This window comes from Schistocerca cancellata, chromosome 8 (assembly GCF_023864275.1).
Source record: "Schistocerca cancellata isolate TAMUIC-IGC-003103 chromosome 8, iqSchCanc2.1, whole genome shotgun sequence".
NCBI lineage: Eukaryota > Metazoa > Arthropoda > Insecta > Orthoptera > Acrididae > Schistocerca > Schistocerca cancellata.
In genome coordinates, this window is record NC_064633.1 from 320,730,155 (window position 1) to 320,757,169 (window position 27,015).

General features: G+C 43.4%; 1 protein-coding gene across 2 annotated transcripts in view; it reads left to right on the plus strand.

Moving 5' to 3' along the window:
- LOC126095050 (amphoterin-induced protein 1-like) overlaps window positions 1-23,827 on the plus strand; it is a 51,251-nt gene extending 27,424 nt beyond the window's left edge. The window contains exons 2-5 of one of the 2 annotated variants that reach the window (XM_049909730.1): window positions 1,985-2,343; window positions 10,846-12,424; window positions 12,535-12,611; window positions 23,743-23,827. In XM_049909730.1, the coding sequence (XP_049765687.1) occupies window positions 1,985-2,343; window positions 10,846-11,386 (900 nt within the window). In that variant the 3' untranslated portion in view covers window positions 11,387-12,424; window positions 12,535-12,611; window positions 23,743-23,827. The remainder of the gene's footprint in view (window positions 1-1,984; window positions 2,344-10,845; window positions 12,425-12,534; window positions 12,612-23,742) is intronic. The other variant, XM_049909729.1, reaches the window with a different exon arrangement.
- Window positions 23,828-27,015: the final 3,188 nt, after the last annotated feature.

The window sequence follows — 27,015 nt, forward strand, 5'->3', positions numbered from 1 at the left end:
TGGGCGGAGCGGGAAATATGCAAGACTTTCTTTGAAAAATTGTGAAAAAATGCAAAATGTATTGTTTTAAGTGATTTTAAAATAAGGTACATTAGGTTACACTACAAGGTGTTTTCTTATAACTTTAAGAAGTGTTTCCTTGTGTTCCCTTATTTTATAGAAATCGTTAAACATTAAGTATCCCGTTCCGCCCCGAGTTCCCCTATTATTGATGAGTAAAGTCTCTGTTACATGTATCTGTTATGTTTATTAAACGTGTATAAAACGGTATGAACTTATGCACCAACATTGTAAGTTTAAAAATAAAGGGTATACAGGGTGTTACAAAAAGGTACGGCCAAACTTTCAGGAAACATTCCTCACACACAAGTAAAGAAAAGATGTTATGTGGACATGTGTCCGGAAACGCTTAATTTCCATGTTAGAGCTCATTTTAGTTTCGTCAGTATGTACTGTACTTCCTCGATTCACCGCCAGTTGGCCCAATTGAAGGAAGGTAATGTTGACTTCGGTGCTTGTGTTGACATGCAACTCATTGCTCTTCAGTACTAGCATCAAGCACATCAGTACGTAGCATCAACACGAACGTGGTTTTGCAGTCAGTGCAGTGTTTACAAATGCGGAGTTGGCAGATGCCCATTTGATATATGGATTAGCACGGGGCAATAGCCGTGGCGCGGTACGTTTTTATCGAGACAGATTTCCAGAACGAAGGTGTCCCGACAGGAAGACGTTCGAAGCAATTGATCGGCGTCTTAGGGAGCACGGAACATTCTAGCCTATGACTCGCGACTGGGGAGGACCTAGAACGACGAGGACACCTGCAATGGACGAGGCAATTCTTCGTGCAGTTGACGATAACCCTAATGTCAGCGTCAGAGAAGTTGCTGCTGTACAAGGTAACGTTGACCACGTCACTGTATGGAGAGTGCTACGGGAGAACCAGTAGTTTCCGTACCATGTACAGCGTGTGCAGGCACTATCAGCAGCTGATTGGCCTCCACGGGTACACTTCTGCGAATGGTTCATCCAACAATGTGTCAATCCTCATTTCAGTGCAAATGTTTTCTTAACGGATGAGGCTTCATTCCAACGTGATCAAATTGTAAATTTTCACAATCAACATGTGCGGGCTGACGAGAATCCGCACGCAATTGTGCAATCACGTCATCAACAGAGATTTTCTGTGAAGGTTTGGGCAGGCATTGTTGGTGATGTCTTGATTAGGCCCCATGTTCTTCCACCTACGCTCAATGGAGCACGTTATCGTGATTTCATACGGGATACTCTACCTGTGCTGCTAGAACATGTGCCTTTACAAGTACGACACAACATGTGGTTCATGCACGATTGAGCTCCTGCACATTTCAGTCGAAGTGTTCGTACGCTTCTCAACAACAGATTCGGTGACCGATGGATTGGTAGAGGCGGGCCAATTCCATGGATTCCACGCTCTCCTGACCTCAACCCTCTTGACTTTCATTTATGGGGTCATTTGAAAGCTCTTGTCTACGCAACCCCGATACCAAATGTAGAGACTCTTCAGGCTCGTATTGTGGACGACTGTGATACAATACGCCATTCTCCAGGGTTGCATCAGCTCATCAGGGATTCCATGCGACGGAGGGTGGATGCATGTATCCTCGCTAACGGAGGACATTTTGAACATTTCCTGCAACAAAGTGTTTGAAGTCACGCTGGTACGTTCTGTTGCTGTGTGTTTCCATTCCACGATTAATGTGATTTGAAGAGAAGTAATAAAATGAGCTCTAACACGGAAAGTAAGCGTTTACGGACACATGTCCACATAACATTTTTTTCTTTCTTTGTGTGTGAGGAATGTTTCCTGAAAGTTTGGCCGTACCTTTTTGTAACACCCTGTATATTGCTGATTACGGGGCTCTGCAGGTCATCAGTGATACGGGCCCGCGCGTCTTGAAGCCGGTCCTGGCAGTAGCCACAGCTCCTTCTCTGTTTTTTGCAGACAATGGATCTGCTCTTTGATGTCCCATCTGTGGTGGCCCGGTCGCAGTGTTGGCGGCTGCTGTTGGCAGTCTGGCTGTTGGCCAGTGTGTCGGCGTCCAGTCCGATGCAGTGCAAGTGCTGGAACGTAGAAGGCCACACGTACCGCTGCGTTGGCTGCTCACGCCTGCCACTGAACGTACCGACGGGCGTGACCTCTCTCAGAATGGCCGGAAACCGCGTCTCTAACATCCACTTCGTCTCGTCCAGACTGGCCAACCTCAAGACCATCTACCTGAACAACAACAGCATCACGTCTCTCTACACTTCGGACCTCTGTCCCCTGAAGAGTCTGATGGTGCTGGATCTATCAGCCAACAAGTGAGTACCTCTGATTCATCTTACTTAAGATCACCGGAGTAGATACCTGTCATGCCCCTCGATTTTTTTTTTTTTTTAGTAAGAATATGGATGATATTCTTTGCTAAGTTGTGAGTCCTCAATTTGAAAAGTAAATCAATTTTTAGCTGTCGCGCTCAGTTTTCTCCTTGCGTACCACCTTCTGTCTGTGGAACTACTTGAAAAAGCTGCAAATTCTTCTGGGGCCCATCTTGGAAGAGGCGGTTAGAAGAAAAGAGTTGTAGGTGGCAAAATCATGATCTGCGAAAATGGTCTCCAAAGTCTGTATAAGATTTAAATTTCTATGTTCATTTTTTTACATTGCCTGCAATAGCCACAAAATACAGTGGTTATTAATTATGCAATGTCAGTGAATTAAATTGAGAATGATGTAGTCAGTACTGTTTATACGACTAATCTGCTTGCCACTTACACCCTTCTGCCTCTAACGATGTCACTTACATAGCTTTTACTCTCATTAACGTCAGGTTTGGAATGAACCATAACAACATAATGTAATATTTTGTCCCATTTTCATCTATTACATTAACCCATACACAAAACTTTTATTGAGAATATGTACAATGAAGTGAAAAGGCAAATGAATAAACAGTGTTGCATCCATACAAATTACAAAAAAGAAGTATATGTATGTGTATATTTATATATGTATGTTCCAAGTCTCCTCCTAAACCACTGCACCGATTTCAGTCAAACTTGGTACAAACATCACTTACTGTGTGTTAAGAATCACTGTGGGGGGTGAAGAAGCAGTGTACTCAACGACGTTCAAATACACACTGTGTATTGTGTATTAAACGGGGAACCTAGAAACGACGGAGAGATTTCGTCCCGCCATAGCTCTCAGTGGTTTACAACCCCACAACAGGCCACAGTAGTCTACCCACCCCACCGCCGCCTCCCCAGTACGCATCCAGCAAGCTAATCACTCAACAATCTACCTTTCCTCTGGTCCTCAGAAACGTACTCACACAGGCAAATTCCACTTTCTCTTCATCTCCATATCCTCAAACCACACCCCTTAGAAATGTCAACATGTTACCTGTGCCAGATGCCAGAATCCACGGCGAAGTTTGAACTATACCGGATATACAGGGTGCTCCGTAACAAGTGGTGCAAGTTGATATGATACTAGCAGAAAGAAAGTCTCTCAAGGGGAACCAACCATAGGTCGCTCTCTGATACAGTCTAAACTTCTCAGGGTGAAAGTACGGCGAAAATAAAGAGAAATTTATTTTGGCCTAGGTGCCAACTCTCAGTAGCTTGCATGAAAATGACGGTCAAAGTTTCGACGCGATATCGTCAACCCGCCCGATCGCTGTAAAATCAAGTGAAGCGCTGGCGCAGTGTAAAAGGGCGCGAGGTCTCATTGTAGTACCTGTGTTCAAATCCATTCATATGTTTCTTTCTTTTTTTTTTCTTTTGCTGTCCTGGAAGTATGTGACCTTAATTTTGTTTTGTTTTGTCATGAAATGCAACGAAATTATTGGCCAATCGGTCGACAAGTGAAAATTTGTGTCAGAGAAGGATCTCGAGCACTGGTTTACCGCTTTACACGAGCGGTCGCCTTAACCGCTTCGGGTATCCGAGCACCATAAGGCCTAGGGTTTGATCGCACTAAGAGACAGCGCTCACCAGGCCGAGGTCGAACGTTCAAACGACAATCACTTGTGTGCAGGCAGAATATGCTCTCAACGCTGAAGATCAGTGCGCACCATTCCCTCTTCCAAGTGATATTCTGATGGCAGCAGTCGCGCCGTGCACGTCGATGCTGCAGCGTGAGTGGAAGACGGGGTAGAGGTGTGCGTGCCGGTACTCCCACTGCTAGCAAGTAGTTCACAGTAGTTAGAGTTGACATGTCTGGGCTCACAAGCCCTCTTACCTGTGCTGTGGCAGCTGTACGATCTGCTGCTGCTGACCGGCCGCTGTGGCCGAGCGGTTCTAGGTGCTTCAGTCCGGAACCGCGATGCTGCTACAGTGGCAGGTTCGAATCCTGCCTCGGGCATGGATGTGTGTGATGTCCTTAGGTTAGTCAGGTTTAAGTAGTTCTAAGTCTAGGGGACTGATGACCTCAGATGTTAAGTCCCATAGTGCTTAGAGCCATTTGAAGCTTTTTTTTTTTTTGCTTCTACTGCTGCCCTTGCAATACGACGATCGTGGCGGGCGTTGTCTTGCGCGAATGTCTGGAATCTCGCCTAGGGGTGTGAGAATATTCACTCGATCACTGATACCAGCATCGTCGCACAACTGACGAAGCACGTCCTAGGTGTGTGGCAATTCTCCGAAAGGACCGTCCCGTCACTCAGTAAGCCACTATTTGACCCCTTTCAAACTCACTCGCTTGGTACGGTTGACTTCTTGCTTCGCATGTGAACCATCAATTAGGGCGGTTCACAAACAACAACTCAAGTACACATGTTATTCGAAAAACGATATCGTGGAAGTAGGGGCCAGGAGGTGCTGGTGAAATAACACACGCCGCTACGGTTATCCTTTTATTGTAAAGGCTTTCTCAATAAAAAAAATTAAGTCTGGCATTTTAACACAAAAAACAATTTCAAAAACAATTTCGAATAGCTGACAAATTTTCTTTATGAAAAGAAGATTCCCAGGTATGACGTTAACAACTTCTCAATAGTAGGATTTTAACTTTATATATATAAGACAACAATTGAAAAAACTCTTTTAAATAGCTGGCAAATTGTCTCTATGTAAAGGATATTGCAAGGCATGACGTTAACAACTTCCCAATCATAAGATTTTAAACTTGTTATATCTATAAGAGAACAATTCCTTTAAAAAACGCCTTTAAGAAGCTAGTTTGTACTAAAGCTAAAATAGTTGCTTCTCGCCAGTTAAATAATTTATATTACACCTGTCAGTTGTTACAAGATAAATGTGAATAAGCCAGCACACAAACCTTCACATTAAAGGCAGTTCCCAAAAAGATTTTCCTTAGCTCGGTGAGGGAGTGACGCGTGTAAAGGGGCCCAAATCACAATAGGCGGGATAGTTACTGGTGGTCTACAGGGCCATAGCAGATCAGCCCCAAAATTTCCATTACAAGCCACCACCTCCCCGAGTTACCCAAAACCAGAAGATGTAGCAAGGGCGGTGCCTGCACAGACTACGAACCACAGAGACACGCGACACCGACCCTACATCACCCAATCTAGGTGTGAATGAAACGGCCCGGCCAAGAAGCAATTACCACGTTCCCACGGACAGCCAAACGAAAACTGTGGTGGGAAGACCCCAACAAAACCACTGGTGAAGAAACTCATACACTTCACTAGAACTTGAAAAACCCCCTTCTCACTACGGCTCAATACGTTTGCATCACAATTAGCCTTCTTTCTGTGAGCATTCCCTATTAAAGCGCAGACACAGATGGCGCTCTCGTAGCTATCTGTTAGCGGACGACGTTGAAATCATTATCAGCACATCTACTATCCCCCAGGTGGAATATGCCGTCATCAGATGAAAATCGACGTCGTCTTTCCAGGTGTATATCATGAATTACTGTGCTGGGAAAGCGTATCCGTGTATTCATCCTGGAGATGACTACCAAACTTATAAAATTGAAAAACTGTCTTATACAGACATACACCCCCCCATGAACCATGGACCTTGCCGTTGGTGGGGAGGCTTGCATGCCTCAGCGATACAGATAGCCGTACCGTAGGTGCAACCACAATGGAGGGGTATCTGTTGAGAGGCCAGACAAACGTGTGGTTCTTGAAGAGGGGCAGCAGCCTTTTCAGTAGTTGCAAGGGCAACAGTCTGGATGATTGACTGATATGGCCTTGTAACAATAACCAAAACGGCCTTGCTGTGCTGGTACTGCGAACGGCTGAAAGCAAGGGGAAACTACGGCCGTAATTTTTCCCGAGGGCATGCAGCTTTACTGTATGATTAAATGATGATGGCGTCCTCTTGTGTAAAATATTCCGGAGGTAAAATAGTCCCCCATTCGGATCTCCGGGCGGGGACTACTCAAGAGGATTTCGTTATCAGGAGAAAGAAAACTGGCGTTCTACGGATCGAGCGTGGAATGTCAGATCCCTTAATCGGGCAGGTAGGTTAGAAAATTTAAAAAAGGAAATGGATAGGTTAAAGTTAGATATAGTGGGAATTAGTGAAGTTCGGTGGCAGGAGGAACAAGACTTCTGGTCAGGTGACTACAGGGTTATAAACACAAAGTCAAATAGGGGTAATGCAGGAGTAGGTTTAATAATGAATAGGAAAATAGGAATGCGGGTAAGCTACTACAAACAGCATAGTGAACGCATTATTGTGGCCAAGATAGATACGAAGCCTACACCTACTACAGTAGTACAAGTTTATATGCCAACTAGCTCTGCAGATGACGAAGAAATTGAAGAAATGTATGATGAAATAAAAGAAATTATTCACATAGTGAAGGGAGACGAAAATTTAATAGTCATGGGTGACTGGAATTCGAGTGTAGGAAAAGGGAGAGAAGGAAACTTAGTAGGCGAATATGGATTGGGGCTAAGAAATGAAAGAGGAAGCCGCCTGGTAGAATTTTGCACAGAGCACAACTTAATCATAGCTAACACTTGGTTTAAGAATCATGATAGAAGGTTGTATACATGGAAGAACCCTGAAGATACTAAAAGGTATCAGATAGATTATATAATTGTAAGACAGAGATTTAGGAATCAGGTTTTAAATTGTGAGACATTTCCAGGAGCAGATGTGGACTCTGATCACAATCTGTTGGTTATGACCTGTAGATTAAAACTGAAGAAACTGCAAAAAGGTGGGAATTTAAGGAGATGGGACCTGGATAAACTGAAAGAACCAGAGGTTGTACAGAGTTTCAGGGAGAGAATAAGGGAACAATTGACAGGAATGGGGGAAAGAAATACAGTAGAAGAAGAATGGGTAGCTTTGAGGGATGAAGTAGTGAAGACAGCAGAGGATCAAGTAGGTAAAAAGACGAGGGCTAGTAGAAATCCTTGGGTAACAGAAGAAATATTGAATTTAATTGATGAAAGGAGGAAATATAAAAATGCAGGCAAGAAGGAATACAAACGTCTCAAAAATGAGATCGACAGGAAGTGCAAAATGGCTAAGCAGGCATGGCTAGAGGACAAATGTAAGGATGTAGAGGCTTATCTCACGAGGGGTAAGATAGACACTGCCTACAGGAAAATTAAAGAGACCTTTGGAGATAAGAGAAACACTTGTATGAACATCAAGAGCTCAGATGGAAACCCAGTTCTAAGCAAAGAAGGGAAAGCAGAAAGGTGGAAGGAGTATATAGAGGGTCTATACAAGGGCGATGTACTTGAGGACAATATTATGGAAATGGAAGAGGATGTAGATGAAGATGAAATGGGAGATACGATACTGCGTGAAGAGTTTGACAGAGCACTGAAAGACCTGAGTCGAAACAAGGCCCCCGGAGTAGACAACATTCCATTGGAACTACTGACGGCCTTGGGAGAGCCATTCCTGACAAAACTCTACCATCTGGTGAGCAAGATGTATGAGGCGGAATAACCTCAGACTTCAAGAAGAATATAATAATTCCAATCCCAAAGAAAGCAGGTGTTGACAGATGTGAAAATTACCGAACAATTAGTTTAATAAGCCACAGCTGCAAAATATTAACACGAATTCTTTACAGACGAATGGAAAAACTAGTAGAAGCCGACCTCGGGTAAGATCAGTTTGGATTCCGTAGAAACACTGGAACACGTGAGGCAATACTGACCTTACGACTTATCCTAGAAGAAAGATTAAGGAAAGGCAAACCTACGTTACTAGCATTTGTAGACTTAGAGAAAGCTTTTGACAATGTTGACTGCAATATTCTCTTTCAAATTCTAAAGGTGGCAGGGGTAAAATAAAGGGAGCGAAAGGCTATTTACAATTTGTACAGAAACCAGATGGCAGTTATAAGAGTCGAGGGACATGAAAGGGAAGCAGTGGTTGGGAATGGAATAAGACAGGGTTGTAGCCTCTCCCCGATGTTATTCAATCTGTATATTGAGCAAGCAATAACGGAAACAAAACAAAAATTCGGAGTAGGTATTAAAATCCATGGAGAAGAAATAAAAACTTTGAGGTTCGCCGATGACATTGTAATTATGTCAGAGACAGCAAAGGACTCGGAAGAGCAGTTGAACGGAATGGATGGTGTCTTGAAGGGAGGATATAAGATGAACATCAACAAATGTAAACGAGGATAATGGAATGTAGTCGAATTAAGTCGGGTGATCTTGAGGGTATCAGATTAGGAAATGAGACACTTAAAGTAGTAAAGGAGTTTTGCTATTTGGGGAGCAAAATAACTGATGATGGTCGAAGTAGAGAGGATATAAAATGTAGACTGGCAATGGCAAGGAAAGCGTTTCTGAAGAAGAGAAATTTGTTAACATCGAGTATAGATTTAAGTGTCAGGAAGTCATTTCTGAAAGTATTTGTATGGAGTGTAGCCATGTATGGAAGTGAAACATGGACGGTAAATAGTTTGGACAAGAAGAGAATAGAAGCTTTCGAAATGTGGTGCTACAGAAGAATGCTGAAGATTAGATGGGTAGATCACATAACTAATGAGGAAGTATTGAATAGGATTGTGGAGAAGAGAAGTTTGTGGCACAACTTGACCAGAGGAAGGGATCGGTTGGTAGGACATGTTCTGAGGCATCAAGGGATCACCAATTTAGTATTGGAGGGCAGTGTGGAGGGTAAAAATCGTAGGGGGAGACCAAGAGATGAATACACTAAGCAGATTCAGAAGGATGTAGGTTGCAGTAGGTACTGGGAGATGAAGAAGCTTGCACAGGATAGAGTAGCATGGAGAGCTGCATCAAACCAGTCTCAGGACTGAAGACCACAACAACAACAACAGACATACAGAGAGACTCAATAAGTGCCAGAGGAAAACTGGGCAGGCCAGCCCATTTTCTGGCAAAGCGCAGGACCGTGACTGTTTCGCTATCTAAACGCACGATACCGTTCCAAAAGTGGTATCAGGAGCCTACATTTCGATAGTTAAAGGACGAATGAAGCTAGCATTGTCAAATGTTACGAGCAACTTTGGTACCGCATGTACTGTCTACCTTCGCATTATATGAGTATTATTCGTGGATTAACCTACGATCGACTCTTTAAAGAACAGGTAACTTTTTTGTAAGCAATCTGCACTTACATGTTCACATTACCTCTCCACACAGTTGCCATCCAAATTCAAACATTTGTCGTACCGTGACACCAGCTTCGTTATACCTCCATCAAAGGATGGTGCCGTCCGGTGCTTCAGCCAGTTCTTTACAGCATCCTTGACCTCACAGTCGATCGTGAAGTACTGAGTAGCATGCCGCGTCTTCATATTGGGGAGGAGATGAAAGTCCCTTTGCGCTATGTCAGGGCAACAGAACAGATGTTGGAAAGTATCCCAGCCAAGAAGTCTGAGATTTCCTTTAATTTGGTTCGCAGTAAGGGTCGCACATTGTCGTGAAGCAGCTTAATTCCTTCGGCAATCATCGTACGCCTCTTGTTTTGGTTTGACCTAAGGCGTTTCGCAAGTATGTCGCAACAAACCTTTGACGACACAGTATTCTCACGCGTTACTTTCACGAAATCTGTTGCCAAAGTTACTTTACGATAAAAAAAACTGTAACCCTTTTTTCGGTTGGCAGCGTCTCCTTGAATTTTTTGGGCTTATCGGGAGAAAGAGTTCACATACTGCATCCACGACTCATCGCTAGTCCCGATTCTGCTATGAAATTCCTGCTGCCCTTCCTCGTAGAGTTAAAAGAATATCAAAGCCGAACCCATTCTTTTAGTTTTGCGACCATCGCTTAGTCATTTTGGTACCCACCGTGCTGAAAACTTGTGTTAACCTAATCTCTCTGTGATACTGTTGAAAAAGATTTTCCTCGAAATCTAAGGCACATCTTGATAAACTTCGGAAATTGTTAATCTTAGCCTCGCATGCACAATTTCGTCAGTATGTTCATTAGTCACCCGTAAATGCCTTTCTCGACTACTTTCATCAAGCAGATCTGTGCGATGAGCCTTGAATTTTTTGCAGTGCTCTCTCATGGAACCATCAAACGCCGGCGCCCTACACACTACAAAACTGACGACGAATCTCGGTAGCATTGACTCTTTCTGCAGCGGGAAGCGAATGACGGAACATACCTCGCAACTGTCGGGACAAGTGTTAAAACCGTCCACTTCAATCATTGGCAGCTTACACACTGGCGAATGCCACAGCGAACTGAATGAAGCAACTTGAATCTTCAAAGTCACCTTTTCCATCTACGCTAATATGATGAAGCTATGAGTATATTTAACACGCAATCGGAGGTTAATTTATAAATAGCCTTCGTACGAAATCTCACGCTTTTGACTACTTCCGGAATATCCTAGACTGCTCTCTTTCATTGTCAGCTAAAACAAACTCTTTCTTTCCTTTTGCAGCCTGGAATCTTTTGATGAAGATAGCATCGCTTGCAACGACCAACTGAAGAAGCTGGTCCTGGACGATAATCCACAAATCCAGCTGGTTGTCCTCCGCAGCCAGTCGCTGGAACGCCTCTCCCTGCGGAACTGTGGGCTCACTAGTTTCGACCCACAACTGCTGAGGCGTCTTCGGAAGCTGCGTGAGTTGGATCTAAGCGGCAATGACGCTCTGCCTTGTGGTCAAGTTACCCAGGACCTCCACAAATACTGGCCGCGTCTCAGAGTACTCTGCGACGTTCAAACAAGTGCCACAAAAAATACCAGCACCGCCGCCACCACCACTACCACCACTGCTAGCAGTGCAGGCCTTCCACCACACTCACAAGATGATATCGTTCAAAAGATCCAGTTAGTTGCCCCCATTCCAGTAGTACCCCTCGTTGTAATACTGGCGGTTGTATTAGCAGCTGTCCTCTTCAGTTTATGTAAGAGGTCTGGCCATGACTTTCGGCCAGGCGTCGAGTCTGGAGACGGAAAGCTGCTCGAAGAACCTTGTTGAAAGCTGTCGACCTGTTCGACATTCGAGCTACCTCCCCTAAGAATGCCTTTGTGGTCCTGATCGGCCATAGAGACGAGTTGTCCTCTCCTCGCACTCGATCATCCAGTGTCACCTCGAACGCAGTGCCGCACGCGCTACAGGAGAGTACACTGTGCTGGAAGGGAGAGCCAGTGCGGTTTCCTGTGCTCTCAGTCCGGCTCCCGGGTACCGCCGGGTGGGGTTTTCCGTGGTTTTACTCACCAACAAATACATCAGAACGCACTTCGCCCAGTCCACGGACGTCCTCTCCCACATGTCGCTCCGAACACCGAGCAAACGAAGTGCAAACCACGCGGTATCCGTACCAACATGCTCCAAAAACTCCTGCTCCCACTCCTACTCCTTTCAAGGCCCTGCAGTCTCGGTCGGTCTGACCACATCAGCTCGGTTGAGATCTCGTACGTCCCGGTGCGAAGGTCTGCCCAGTTATATGGCCAACGAGATCTCGGTCATAGTGGAAATATTGTCAAGGGTGGGTGAGGGGACAGGCAGACCTGCATCGCACTCGGTGCTCAGTCTGTAGACATGACGCGTCGCGGTATGCGTGTAGTGCATGCCGATCCTTGCACCGTGGTGGAAGAGAAACGTCGTGTCAACACCAGCCGCGACTGTCTCGCCTTCAGCTGGCACCCACTGACAGGCTACACTTTCAGAAACCGCTAGTTAAGTCCTACACAGTCCCGAACCATTCCCTGGCCTGCAGTGCTGACTGTGGTGGTGCACATGTAACCAAATCGTAGCTGAGGGGCTAACCGGCCGACCATCTGCCATCAACTGAAATGTGCATCGAGGGATTCCTGACTAATCCGAAGACCGCTTGCCGCTGCGGCTCCAACAACTAAAGCGAATAAGGGTATCCAGTATGTAGACTAGCGTGTCGTGGTGCACGCAGAACCTTGCACCGTGGTGGAAGAGCAAATCCGTGTCAACACAACCACGACTGTCTCGCCTACAGCTGGCTACACTTCTCAAGACCGGGTCTTCAGCAACAGTTCACAAGTAAGTTATATCGAAGATTTCTCCACTGACGCAACTATCCACTCCCCTGTCCCACAGAAAGACCACTGACACGTTCTGCACCAGTTGACTTGGTTTTTTTCTTCTTGCAGTGATTGCCTTCAGTCCCAAGAGTGATTTTGTGCTGCCCCCACACTTGTCTATCGTACATAACTCTCTTCATATCTGGGTAATTATCGCAGCTTAAATCCTTTTGAACCTGCTTACAGCAGTACAGCCTTGGTTCCATCTATAATTTTTACTTCAACCCCCCGTCCCCCACCCTCAACCCTCCACCCCCAGCTTCCACCCATATTTCCCTCAGATACCCTACTGACTGTTCCTAGACACCTCAGGTTGTGTCCAGTCAACTCATCCCTTCTTTTAGTCGCCGGCCGGGGTGGCCGAGCGGTTCTAGGCGCTACAGTCTGGAACCGCGCGACCGATACGGTCGCAGGTTCTAATCCTGCCTCGGGCACGTATGTGTGTGATGTCCTTAGGTTAGTTAGGTTTAAGTAGTTCTAAGTTCTAGGGGACTGATGACCTGAGAAGTTAAGTCCCATAGTGCTCAGAGCCATTTGAACCATTTGAACCTTCCTTTAGTCAAGTCAAGCAATATATTCCTTTTCGCCATATTCTAACTATTCCTCTTCATTAATTATTCGACCTACTCATCTAATCTTCAACATTCTTCTGCAGCGTTACATTCATACAGCTACTATTTTCATCTTGTCTATAACGATATTATACACATTTTAATTCTGCACAGGGCTGCAGTCCAGACAAGTTCTTCCAGAAAAGGCTTCTCAACATTCAAATTTACATTGAGGTGAAAAAGTCATGGGATACTTTTTATTTCTTGTTGGACCTCCTTTTACCCTGTGTAGTCCAACAATTCGACATGGCATGGACTCAACAAGTCGATGGAAGTTCAAAAATGGCTCTGAGCACTATGGCACTTAACATCTGAGATCATCAGTCCCCTAGACTTAGAACTACTTAAACCTAACTAACCTAAGGACGTCACACACATCCATGCCCGAGGCAGGATTCGAACCTGCGACCGTAGCAGCAGCGCGGTTCCGGACTGAAGCGCCTAGAACCGCTCGGCCACAACGGACGGCTCTATGGAAGTTCCCTGCAGAAATATTGAACCATGCTGCAGCTGTAGCAGTCTATAATTGTGAAAGTGTTGAAGGAGCAGGATTTTGTCAACGAACTGACCTCTCGATTATGTCCCAGAAATTTTCGATGGGGTTCATGTCAGTCGATCAGGATGACCAAATAATTCTCTTGAATTGTACAGATTATTCTTCAAACCAATCTACATCTACATCTACATCCATACTCCGCAAGCCACCTGATGGTGTGTGGCGGAGGGTACCTTGAGTACCTCTATCGGTTCTCCCTTCTATTCCAGTCTCGTATTGTTCTTGGAAAGAAAGATTGTCGGTATGCCTCTGTGTGGGCTCTAATCTCCCTGATTTTAACCTCTAGGTCTCTTCGCGAGATGTACGCAGGAGGGAGCAGTATGCTGCTTGACTCCTCGGTGAAGGTATGTTTCGAAACTTCAACAAAAGCCCGAACCGAGCTACTGAGCGTCTCTCTTGCAGAGTCTTCCAGTGGAGTTTATCTATCATATCTTTCGCGATTACTAAATGATCCTGTAACGAAACGCGCTGCTCTCCGTTGGATCTTCTCTATCAACCCTATCTGGTACGGATCTCGCACCGGTGAGCAGTATTCAAGCAGTGGGCGAACAAGTGTACCGTAACCTACTGCGGCCCTGTGACATTACGGATTGCCATCCACAAAAGTTCTATCACTGTATGGGAACAGGAAGTCCATGAATGAACGCGGATATTCTCCAAGTAGCCGAACATAACTATTTCCAGTGAATGATCGGTTCAGTCTGACAGAGAACCCAGTCCATTCCATGTAAATACAACCATTATGGTGCCACAACCAGCTTGCACAGTGCCTTGTTGACAGCTTGTATCCATGGGCGCGTGGGGTTTGTGCACACTCGAACTCTGCTATCAGCTCTTACCAACGGAAATCGGGACGCTTATGACCAAGCCACGGTTTTTCAGTCGTCTAGGGTCCCACCGATATGGTCTCAAACCCAGGAGAGGCGCTGCAGTCGATGCTGTGCAGTTAGCGAAGGCACTCGCGTCGGTCGTCTGTTGCCATAGCAAATTAACGCCAAATTTGACCGTATTGCCCTAACGGATGAGTTCGTCATGCGTCCCACTATGATTTCTGCGGTTATTTCACGCTGTCTGTTAGGACTGACAACTCTACGCAAACACCGCTGCTCTCGGTCACTAAGTGAAGACCGCCGGCCACTGCGATGTCCCTGGTGAGAGGCAGTGGCTAAAATTTGATATTCTCCCAGACACACTTGACACTGTCAACCACGAAACATTGAACTCCCTGACGACTTCAGAAAATGAATTTCCCGTGCGTCTAGCTGCAACTACCATTCCGCGTTCAAAGTCTGCTAATTCCCAGTTTGTTGCAATAATCATTTCGGAAACCTTTCCACAAGACTCATCTGAGTACAAATTATAGCTCCAGCACTGCCCTTTCATACCTCTTGTGCGAGATACTACCGCCATCTGTATAAGTGCATACCGCTGTCCCATGATTTTTGTCACCTCATTGTACACTCCTGGAAATTGAAATAAGAACACCGTGAATTCATTGTCCCAGGAAGGGAAAACTTTATCGACACATTCCTGGGGTCAGATACATCACATGATCACACTGACAGAACCACAGGCACATAGACACAGGCAATAGAGCATGCACAATGTCGGCACTAGTACAGTGTATATCCACCTTTCGCAGCAATGCAGGCTGCTATTCTCCCATGGAGACGATCGTAGAGATGCTGGATGTAGTCCTGTGGAACGGCTTGCCATGCCATTTCCACCTGGCGCCTCAGTTGGACCAGCGTTCGTGCTGGACGTGCAGACCGCGTGAGACGACGCTTCATCAAGTCCCAAACATGCTCATTGGGGGACAGATCCGGAGATCTTGCTGGCCAGGGTAGTTGACTTACACCTTCTAGAGCACGTTGGGTGGCACGGGATACATGCGGACGTGCATTGTCCTGTTGGAACAGCAAGTTCCCTTGCCGGTCTAGGAATGGTAGAACGATGGGTTCGATGACGGTTTGGACGTACCGTGCACTATTCAGTGTCCCCTCGACGATCACCAGTGGTGTACGGCCAGTGTAGGAGATCGCTCCCCACACCATGATGCCGGGTGTTGGCCCTGTGTGCCTCGGTCGTATGCAGTCCTGATTGTGGCGCTCACCTGCACGGCGCCAAACACGCATACGACCATCATTGGCACCAAGGCAGAAGCGACTCTCATCGCTGAAGACGACACGTCTCCATTCGTCCCTCCATTCACGCCTGTCGCGACACCACTGGAGGCGGGCTGCACGATGTTGGGGCGTGAGCGGAAGACGGCCTAACGGTGTGCGGGACCGTAGCACAGCTTCATGGAGACGGTTGCGAATGGTCCTCGCCGATACCCCAGGAGCAACAGTGTCCCTAATTTGCTGGGAAGTGGCGGTGCGGTCCCCTACGGCACTGCGTAGGATCCTACGGTCTTGGCGTGCATCCGTGCGTCGCTGCGGTCCGGTCCCAGGTCGACGGGCACGTGCACCTTCCGCCGACCACTGGCGACAACATCGATGTACTGTGGAGACCTCACGCCCCACGTGTTGAGCAATTCGGCGGTACGTCCACCCGGCCTCCCGCATGCCCACTATACGCCCTCGCTCAAAGTCCGTCAACTGCACATACGGTTCACGTCCACGCTGTCGTGGCATGCTACCAGTGTTAAAGACTGCGATGGAGCTCCGTATGCCACGGCAAACTGGCTGACACTGACGGCGGCGGTGCACAAATGCTGCGCAGCTAGCGCCATTCGACGGCCAACACCACGGTTCCTGGTGTGTCCGCTGTGCCGTGCGTGTGATCATTGCTTGTACAGCCCTCTCGCAGTGTCCGGAGCAAGTATGGTGGGTCTGACACACCGGTGTCAATGTGTTCTTTTTTCCATTTCCATGAGTGTATGTCCAATGTTAAGAAATTCTTGTTTTCCAGAAATGTCTTTTGTGGTTCAGTCAATCTGCATGCTATATCCTCGTTACTTCAGCCATCATCACTTTTAGTGTCTCACTTCCTAATCTAATTCCCTCAGCATTGCCTCATCTAATCTGTTTACATTCCATTAGTGTTATTGTAGTTTTGATGATGCTCATCTTATAATCTCTTTTCAGTACACTATCCATTCCATTCAACTGTTCTTCCAAGAACTTTCTGCCTCAGATAATTAAACGTCAAAGTTTTCAACTCTTCTCCTTGAAGCATTATGCCTTTTCCAAATTTACCTTAGCCTTGCTTCAAATTTTGGAAACACACAATTCATTCACATTTGCACGAGTAGAGCTCGAGGCGTCGAATCGAGTGCAGCCCTCAGTTGCCTCAGAAGTATCTGTTTTTATACAGCATTTAGTTTATCCTTCGTTGTCACATGCTTCTGTGAAGTAGTGAAGAGTACATTTGTGTTTAACTGTGATGACTAGTGTTTAGCAACTTTTCTGTATTGCGTGAGCTGACGTTGTAGCATAGTGATACCAGACTGCATCAGGCGCCCGCTTGGTTTAGGATTATATTTATTTATTTATTGTTTATTTAGCCTGAACACATTAGGTCCTCAAGACACTGTCTTGCATCTGACCAGGAACAACACATACAAAAAATACTACAGAACAATCACAGTAATAATAATTTGCCTTGTTAATAGAAATAATAATAATAATGATAAAATAATGATGGCATTAAGCATTATATTATTAGTTTAGCACTTTTGGAGCCTTGTTTGTTACTAGAAGTGTAAGAGATGATGGAAGAGGAGAATACTGAAGTGAACGTGACAGTGGTTGCTAGAAAAGGAGAGAATTTCAATAGAGAACTCTGTAGACAAGTGGAGAGAAAAGTGATGGGGGACGGAGGTTTGACGAGAGTGAGCTGCAAGAAGAGATAGCTATTGTAGTAGAAGGTGGGTCATTAACTGAATTTTGAAGTCTGAATCAATTTTAATGTCTCTAATATTTTGAGGAAGATTGTTCCAAACTCGGGTTCCTTATACAGAAAATGATTTAGATAACAAGGCAATGTGTGTAGTGGTACAGAGGGGATTTTACTTTGTTGGAAACAAATATTTCGGCTGTGTTGTTCAGCTAGTATTGTAAAGGTTGAAGATAAATAGAAAGTAGTGCAATGATTGAGAATTCAATGAAGCAAACGCTGGGTACGATAATTTCTACGCTTATCAGTACATAGCCATGATGACCGTTGATAGGCAGAGGTAATTAGTCGAAATAGCGTGCATCACAAATGTATCATACACAAGTCCTTGCCGAAGTGAGATCTCGTATGAAAGTCCTTGGTGGATAGGATCACCATAATCAACGATGCAGAGTATTTGCGATTCTACGAGTTTCTTTTTTAAGCTCGAGAGGAAATACATTATGTACTCTCTGTAAATAAGAACGTAGATTAAAGATGGAGGGGGTCTGTGAGTCTTGTGGACGGATGCAACTGAAACTGCCGATTGTCCAGGAACTGTTGGAAACTGTGCTGGACATGTTTGACGGGCTTGAGATAGCTGTGGCTTCGAGACACCCGAGACGAAACTTTTGGTACTTCTCGTGCTTATATCGTTTGCTGATAACGCAGTGCCTTCCGATATGGTCGACATGGCCAATATGCGTTCACCTGAGTGTGGATGACGGACAGTGGTGGGGTCATGAATCTCTGGCCAGAAGACGAAAGTGGACAGTGGCCACACGGCTGTCCCTTACACCTTAAAAATAGGTCTGAGGTCTTGTCCACTGCTGAAACTACATCTCACCCTCTGGACGCCTCGTCTGTTGTGACTGGGGCTGATCGTTGTGAAGGCCTGGACAAGAGAAGAGGTTGGGTGTCATGGTCACTGTTGGGTGTCATGGTCACTGAGAACTCCAACGTTATGCGGGAGAAGGAGCCTCATTGGGAAATAGGTGGCAGTTCGGGAGGAAGGTCAGTGTCCATTCCGTTTGCCCTCCAGGGGATCTCGTCCAAGGCTACTGTCAACAGCTATTGAGCGTAACTGGTGCAGCTGGCTGCAGGTAACAGCAAATGTTGGCAGGGATGATGCCTACCGCTTGAGCTTAGATGCTATCCTCTGTACCTGTAGATGGCGAACTGCATTGGTCAACTTAGCTAGCCTTGCACCTGCGATGGAAGTAGAGCTAGGATATCTCAGCATCGTTCCCAGATCCAACTGCAGTCCTCTGTTTTGGAGCCGAATCAGGCGCTCAAATAACAGATGCAGGCAACTCAGTGGCGATCTGCGGTGAGGAGTTCTCGACCTCTGCTATGTGGTGGAGAAACGTATTACCCCTTTTAATAGGTCATGCGTACAATACGTGTAGGAAGCAGCTACTAGGGTAACAGAGTAAGTGTGTTGGAAAGAACGGGCCTTTTAAGATAGAGAAAACCCTCCAGAGACCTGATAATATGCTCCGATTTTCGAGAGGAAAAATATGAACTCTATTAATTACAAAGAATAGTATTCGTATTGGCAGATAGAAGAAAAAGAATGTTAATAGAGTATTAGTTAACTGAAGAGCCTCCTTGGTAAGGTCCTTATAAACGCCAGTAATGGAAACCTCCTATAAGCAGCTGTTAATAGCAATGAAATTTTAAATTACAATTGCAGTTATATCGGAAGCGTAAGGTGGACGCCGAAGATGTGGGTGTATTTGTAACTGTATTTTTAACAACACGGTAGTATTTGACGAGGTTAGCACAGAACCCGACTGCGAAACTGTTTGGAAGAAGATAACATGATGCCAAGCTCGCGTAGTTTTGTTCAACGTAGATGAAGATATAGAGCCATATTAAAACGGTCAATAATTTCTAATCATGTTGTACATTACAATGAATACAGGTGGTACAGGAGCAGAAAGTAATAAACAAGGCAAATAATTGAATTTTTGGCGATAAATATTGATTAGACTTAAAAAGGTAAGAAACTTTGTTCTAAGCTTTTTTGCTCTAAGAATAGTTGTTAACTTTGAGAATATGGAGCTAATTAAGTTAAGTGCCTTTGCTCATTTTCTTTCACTGGTCTTATGTGCGATAATACTTTGGGTAAATTTTCTGTTACACAGGCAGTATATGCAGTAAAGAAGAAAGTAATTATAACAATGGGACATGCATTATACGAGGGTTGTCCAGAAAGTAAGTTACGATTGATCGCGAAATGAAAATCACAGTGAAAATCAGAAATGTTTCATTTGTAACAGTTAGCTACACCTTTCAGCTACTTCTCTACGTAGTCGCCGTTCTGACTCAGACATTCGTCGTAGCGTTGTACCAACTTTCCAATACCCTCATCATAGAAGGCAGCCGCCAGTGCTTTCCGCCAATTCTCTACACTGTCCTAAAGCTCGTTGTCTGTGCCAAAATATTGTCTTCATCGCCAGCGGTTCGTTTGAGCAGAGATGAAACTCAGTGGGAGACAATTACGGGCTGTATTGTGGGTAACCAAACATTTCCAATTGAAACGATGCAGGAACATCTTCATTGCCCCTGCAGAATGAGGCTGAGAATTATCTTGAAGAAGAAACCGCACGACAGTTGTGTAATGTTGGTTGCATAGCTTCGGGGGAAAATTCTCACCAGGCCCTCGTACTTGGCGGGAGACACTAGTTTCTATAACATCTTTCCGTGCTCACTAAGAGCTCAGGAATGAAAAGAGCGACATAATTCTACCTAGAGTCATACTAGAGACACTGCCCAACACATCTTTGCAAAGCTTTATCGGATTTTCATAGTCATTTCCATTTCACGACCGATCGTAACTTACTTTCTGGACAGCCCTCGTAAATATTTATTCAGGCAATAGTAAATGCTCGCAATAGCCTCGCAGTAGATCTATTCTCAAACAAAAGTTAATACTAACAATACATTCCTTTATAAAAACAGTTTATTTTAAGGAAATTTGCCATTCAGAGAATTTGGCATGTAACTGCACTTCACTTGATGAAATTCGACGTGAGTAATCCATCTCAATTTGAGAAGAATTGCGATATTCCCAACTACAACAGCAGAAGTTACTTGCCATATATATCAAGTTTCTGATATGTATTAACGCAAATTTAATCATAAAATTATTTCTTCTGGACAACTCCTTCTATTCCATGGACGAAGTTTTATTTAAAAACTGATTGCCTCTAAGAAAACCAGTTTTATTGTAGATACATTAGTATGTCTAAAATATGTTGATTAACGTTGAATTAGTGCAGTATGCCATTTAGAAACTTGAAAACTGCTAGTATGTAGCCACCTACTGAAACTAATCATGTATGCGTATCCTGTGAACTGATTAACATCGTTCAGTGATATATGAAACATGTAACTAACAAGCACAAGTAGAATATTAGAAAATTAAGAAATTGAAAAAATCGGTCAAATGTTTGTGAAATGATTAGTCTAAAAGTAAGAAAGAAAATAGAATAGAGAAACATTTGACACACCTCGTTTGCTGTACAGGATTTCGGTCATTATTCAAAAGCACTTCGAACGTTTTATTTATTACTTCTAGGCAAACCATGTCACAGAAAATTTGACCGCTTTTCCAAGCATTCCTTTTTTCCAAGATTTGTTTGCAAAGCGTTTTCTTATTGACACCTTATTTGCTTTCCTAGCGTCTTTTGTTATCTAAACGGCCTGGATTTAGTACTTGATTATCAGGAAGCAAATTTTGGCAGTTAAGTAACACACCAATGTAACTTTCTATGCCCAAAATAGACAGGCCTTGAAAAGATAAACTGTTTGACATCTCATTTGTCTTCCTAGTGTCTGCTGTTCTCGAAATGTCCCAAATTTAGTACCTGATTCGAAGGAAACTGTTTTAGAAATCAAATATCACACTGATACACTGATGCAACTTTTGTTACACAAAATACTACACCTTGAAGATATGACCTTTTTGTCTCCTCATTTACGTAGCGCCGGGCGGTGTGACCGAGCGGTTCTAGGCGCTTCAGTCCGCAACCGCGCTGCTGCTACGGTCGCAGGTTCGAATCGTCCCTCGGGCATGGATGTGTGTGATGTTCTTAGGTTAGTTAGGTTTAAGTATTTCTAAGTCTAGGGGTTGATGACCTCAGACGTTAAGTCCAATAGTGCTTAGAGCCATTTACGTAGCTGTTCGTCAAGTATTTCAATTTTCCGACGTATTACAAGTTAACTTTTTCTTAGTTACACTGATTACTTTCAAGCAATTAAAAATGTTTTCAAGTCAAGACCTCGCACTGGGTAATTTGATATTCCGTTTGTCCATTTCCCACTCTTCATTTGGCTGGTAAAATTCGAACGGAATCTTGTTTTCGCTTCGCTCAAACATCCGAAAAAAAGTATGATTTCCACTATTCTCTCTCTTAAATTTGGTTAGAAAAGACATTAATTACGCTGCTTGATAGTCAATACACACAAAAATAGGTTTAAAGGATAGCAGAGTGTACTATGGTATCAAACTGAACTCATCCTTTCTTGATAGTGACTTCGACAACGTAGCAGAGATAACTAACCGTTACGTAGCACAAGTATTTTATATTTTGTAAATATGCGTCCGTATCAAATAAGAACTGCTCTTGGGGCATGACATGCTATAGGCCTTTATGATGGAGCCGTGATAACAACGCGGTTCCACATTGAAGCCGATTTGTGACGCTACAGTGGACTTTTTTTGTGTTTTCCTGTCACCGTGAGTAAATATCATTGGACGGAGTGTCCTGCCAGACGAATTTGAGGCTTCTCGATTTAGTGGGCACATAAAAATACATTTTAGACAATATTTTGTTTGAAGTATTTATCCGTTTCCCTTTCACACTGAACATCGTGTAAGACGTTCCATCATTAGGTCGATTCCAGCCATACATCGTAAATAAAAATTGGATGTATCTCTAGATACAACAGAGAAATGGCACCAGAGGACTCTATAGAGAAATTTTACGTGCATGGTGAATACCAACACAACCATTCTGAAAAATAAATTGATGGAGAAGGGCAAATGAGTTTTCAGGTCGGAAACTCTGGTCTGGAATTGAATGAGTAAAACTTCGCAAGCGAATATTAGGAAAGATTATGTTAAATGACGCTTTATTGGAGGTCTGCTTGTGTGATTGGATACAACATACGACAACGTTTTGGGTGGGGGGGATATGTATGCACTGAATCTATTTAGAAAGTGCGATGTTTCGTAGAAATAGCATGCAGGTGTTGTACATGGAATATAATATTAATAAACAGCGAAGAGGTGAAGAGAAAAAATGTTTATAATTGTGTACTAAAAATGATTCGGTCAAGAGGACTGATTCAAGTCGAGTGGGAATAATGTATTTCACGATGGATTCCAAAATTTGGGAGAGGGAGTCTGCTGATGTTGCCCTGAATTAAGGTGTGGAGGGTACAGAGTCAGAATGGGGGGAGGGGGGCTATATGTTGGTTAGGCAGCACCACACCATACAGAGCCACACTTAGCACTTGTTGATATCTCAGAAACGAATCCATTCCAGGGAAAAAACGCTAGCTGCCACAAGAAACGAGATGATATAATCAGAATAGGATTATAGAATAAGGTAAAGTGTTATCACAAGACATGTTACGTAAAACAGTATCCAAAATATGTAACTAGGAAAAGTTCTGAAAACCAACTTACACGTTTAAAATAGTAACAAAACTGGTAACTTTATTCCCTTAACACAAACCAGTTGTTAAGAGACTGGTTGTTTTTAATATCACAGCTAGATGTAAGACTTAAACTCATTGTGACCATAAGGGAAATGGTCTACAAAAATCACTGCATGACAAATACAAACAATGGTTCTACTTTGCCGCAAAATTCGATATTCTTCATATTTTCAGACTGTCACACTTGTTGATTCCCATTAGAGTTTCAGTTTCAGTTGACAGTAAGAATGTCAAACATCTGACAAAATAACGACATATTTCAGCATTCTCCATTCTCTGTCTCTTTCAGAGGTCACTAAAAGGCCTTCAGTATTTTCTCATCTGAACGTATTCTCATCTAGTTGCATTTACTGCATTTTGTATGCAACATTGTCTTGTACTGGAGAGGAATGAAGTCGCACTTGGTTATAGAACCGACTCACAGGTGTTACGTGCAATGTAAGAGAACAGTATAGTTCTCCGAACTACAGACATATTCTTTGGTATTTTGTGTTTCAGGTGGACTGTCGATCCATGGTCTCTCTCCGGCCGCGGTCTTCGCAGCGCGTGCGTCACTGCAAATAAACAAAAAATTCAAAAAATTTCTAGCCTTTACTTTTTTACTTAATTTTCCCTTCCATCTCTAATTATCTGTTATTTCCCTCTCCATTGACCTCCATGCGTCTTGTATTTCTTAACACGTGTTTGAAATCAACAGAACAGACGAGAATATGCAAAAACCTCGCTAATTCACAGTTACCCGCAAATGAATGTGATCCGCAGGCAGAGAACGGTAAATCTGTCCAGTGATTGCAGCTGTAGGAAGGAATGTTTTATTCTAAAATACTTATCAACTATATGACCACTGAGGACGCTGAATGTAGCTGCAGTTCTGAGATGAAGAGACAGAAGCGGACATCGTGGCGGGTCACAACAAACCTGAGTGAAGACTGATGAAAAACAGTAAATAAAACAAGAACCCATATAATAGTATATATATATATATATATATATATATATATATATATATATATATATATATATATATATATATATATATAGGGTGTTACAAAAAGGTACGGCCAAACTTTCAGGAAACATTCCTCACACACAAATAAAGAAAAGATGTTATGTGGACATGTGTCCGGAAACGCTTAATTTCCATGTTAGAGCTCATTTTAGTTTCGTCCACCTACGCTCAATGGAGCACGTTATCGTGATTTCATACGGGATACTCTACTTCGCTGCTAGAACATGTGCCTTTAAAAGTACGACACAACATGTGGTTCATGCACGATGGAGCTCCTGCACATTTCAGTCGAAGTGTTCTTACGCTTCCCAACAACAGATTCGGTGACCGATGGATTGGTAGAGGCGGACCAATTCCAAGGCCTCCACGTTCTCCTGACCTCAACCCTCTTGACTTTCATTTATGGGGGCATTTGAAAGCTCTTGTCTACGTAACCCCGGTACCAAATGTAGAGACTCTTCGTGTTCGTATTGTGGACGGCTGTGATATAATACGCCATTCTCCAGGGCAGCATCAGCGCATCAGGGATTCCATGCGACAGAGGCTGGATGCATGTATCTTCGCTAACGGAGGACATTTTTAACATTTCCTGTAACAAAGTGTTTGAAGTCACGCTGGTACGTTCTGTTGCTGTATGTTTCCATTCCATGATTAATGTGATTTGAAGAGAAGTAATAAAATGAGCTCTAACATGGAAAGTAAGCGTTTCCGGACACATGTCCACATAACATATTTTCTTTCTTTGTGTGTGAGGAATGTTTCCTGAAAGTCTGACTGTACCTTTTTGTAACACCCTGTATATATACCCATATACAGGGTGTCCCAGCTATCTTGGCCACCCAAAATATCTCTGGAACAATAACAGCTATTGGAAAACGACTTTCACCGGTATCAATTCCCTGAAATGATTCTTCAAAACTGCCACAGTCCAAAATACCTCACCGTTATACACTTATCTTCAACAAAAGAGACACAAACAGAAATATCACATTGCAGTCTGTGACTTCAATGCTGAAAAACTACACAACTCAAAATAATACGCTTTTTGAAGTTCTTAACCATGATCTGTTCGCTATGGGATTCACTGATCAGATAACAATGCAACGCTCTTGTTGTTATGAGCACGTTCCTACTCAAATGAGTTAAAGTGACGTAAATTTAATTGACTTTTTCGGAATCATAAACATTTTGTTTTATCTGTTATTACTTTTATGTTGTAATTTCATGTTCTGACACGTTCCATGACCCTGGAGATATGCTCCTCAATTTGGTCCTACGGATCTAGACGTGTGAATAAAAAATTAAAAAAAGTCCCAATAAAGACCAGAAACACACTTTCAATGACTGGACAAGTATCGTTTCTTCAACTCTGTCATAGTAAGAACTCAAAAATGAATAACTGTACAGTGAAAGATAGAGGGTAATATAAAGGGTGTAAATTTTAAATTAACAAACCAGAATAATTCGAAAAATAAGCTTCACACGAAAAAATGTGTAGAATCAAAGTCTGAGGAAAAGACGAACCAATTCCCGTTTAAAATTTGGTGATCCTGAAAAGAAACGATTTGATTCGTTTCATTGTTGATCATTTTCAAATACTTGCAAGTGAATGAATTTCAGGGTGCTTGTTTCCAGTGAGTCCCCTCACCTCTCACTTTCGGCCGGCTTGTTGACCGTAAATCCCTTGCATCTCCCCGTTTTATGAAATCAAATGTTCAAAGTGATGCCTCCAACTTCCATGCATTTATTGACTCGTACTGTCATTCCCTGCACACATCTTGATAACGTATCTGGTGTAACTGCAGCGCAACCTTTTGTTATTCTTTGCATCATGTTTTCGCGAGTGGTAGGCGTTTGCTGATAAACGATATCTTTTAGATAAGCCCATAAGAAAAAATCTGGCGAGGTAAGGTCAGGCGATCTGGCTGGCCAATTCACAGGACCTGCCCCGCCGATCCTGCGACCATGGATTTAAGTCAATAAATTTATGAATGTCGTTTTCTACGTTTTTCCACCCGAAACTAAAAGACTCAAACCAAGCAAGCACCCCAGTTGTGAGACTTCTCGACAAACAAGAGCGATTACTCCGAATCTAATAAGAAATTAGGTTCGTGGGTCAGTTAGTCTTTTAGTTAATGAGTTCACTCGTTAGTAAGTAGGATGTTTGGTTAGTTAGTTAGATTGTCAGCTGATTTGTTTGATAATTAAAAGTTGTGTGGCCTCATGACCACTCAACAAACAAAACTTATCCGAATGTGCGTAAAAAATTAATATTTGGGTCAACATTTGAAGAACTATAATTCCTCTCTCTCAAATCCCACTCTATGGGGAGAGAGGGAGAGTTTTAGTTTTAGCGAATAAAAATTTACGAAGTAAATAAGTATTTTTTATTTATCTGTAACCGTTTTTCATGCAAAAAGGAAAACATGGTTTTTCTTGAATTACAGCACCAACTACCAAGAATAAAAAAAAATGTTTAAGACAAAATGCATGTAGTTTTTTATGTAGAATCTGATTCTGCAATAAAAAAATGGGGGTTCCCATTCGAAATTTTTCGAGTTATTCTGGTTTGGCAACTTAAAATTTACACCCTGTATAATGATTATCTACCCTGTTCAATGTGCATGTGCAATATGAGCGAGGGAAAAAAATAAATATCTACATACCTCTGTAAGTGTCCTATTTCTCAGCTATTATTCTAATGCTCCCTACAAGAGATATGTGATGTTTACAGCATAATGGTCGCATAGTATTCTTTGAAT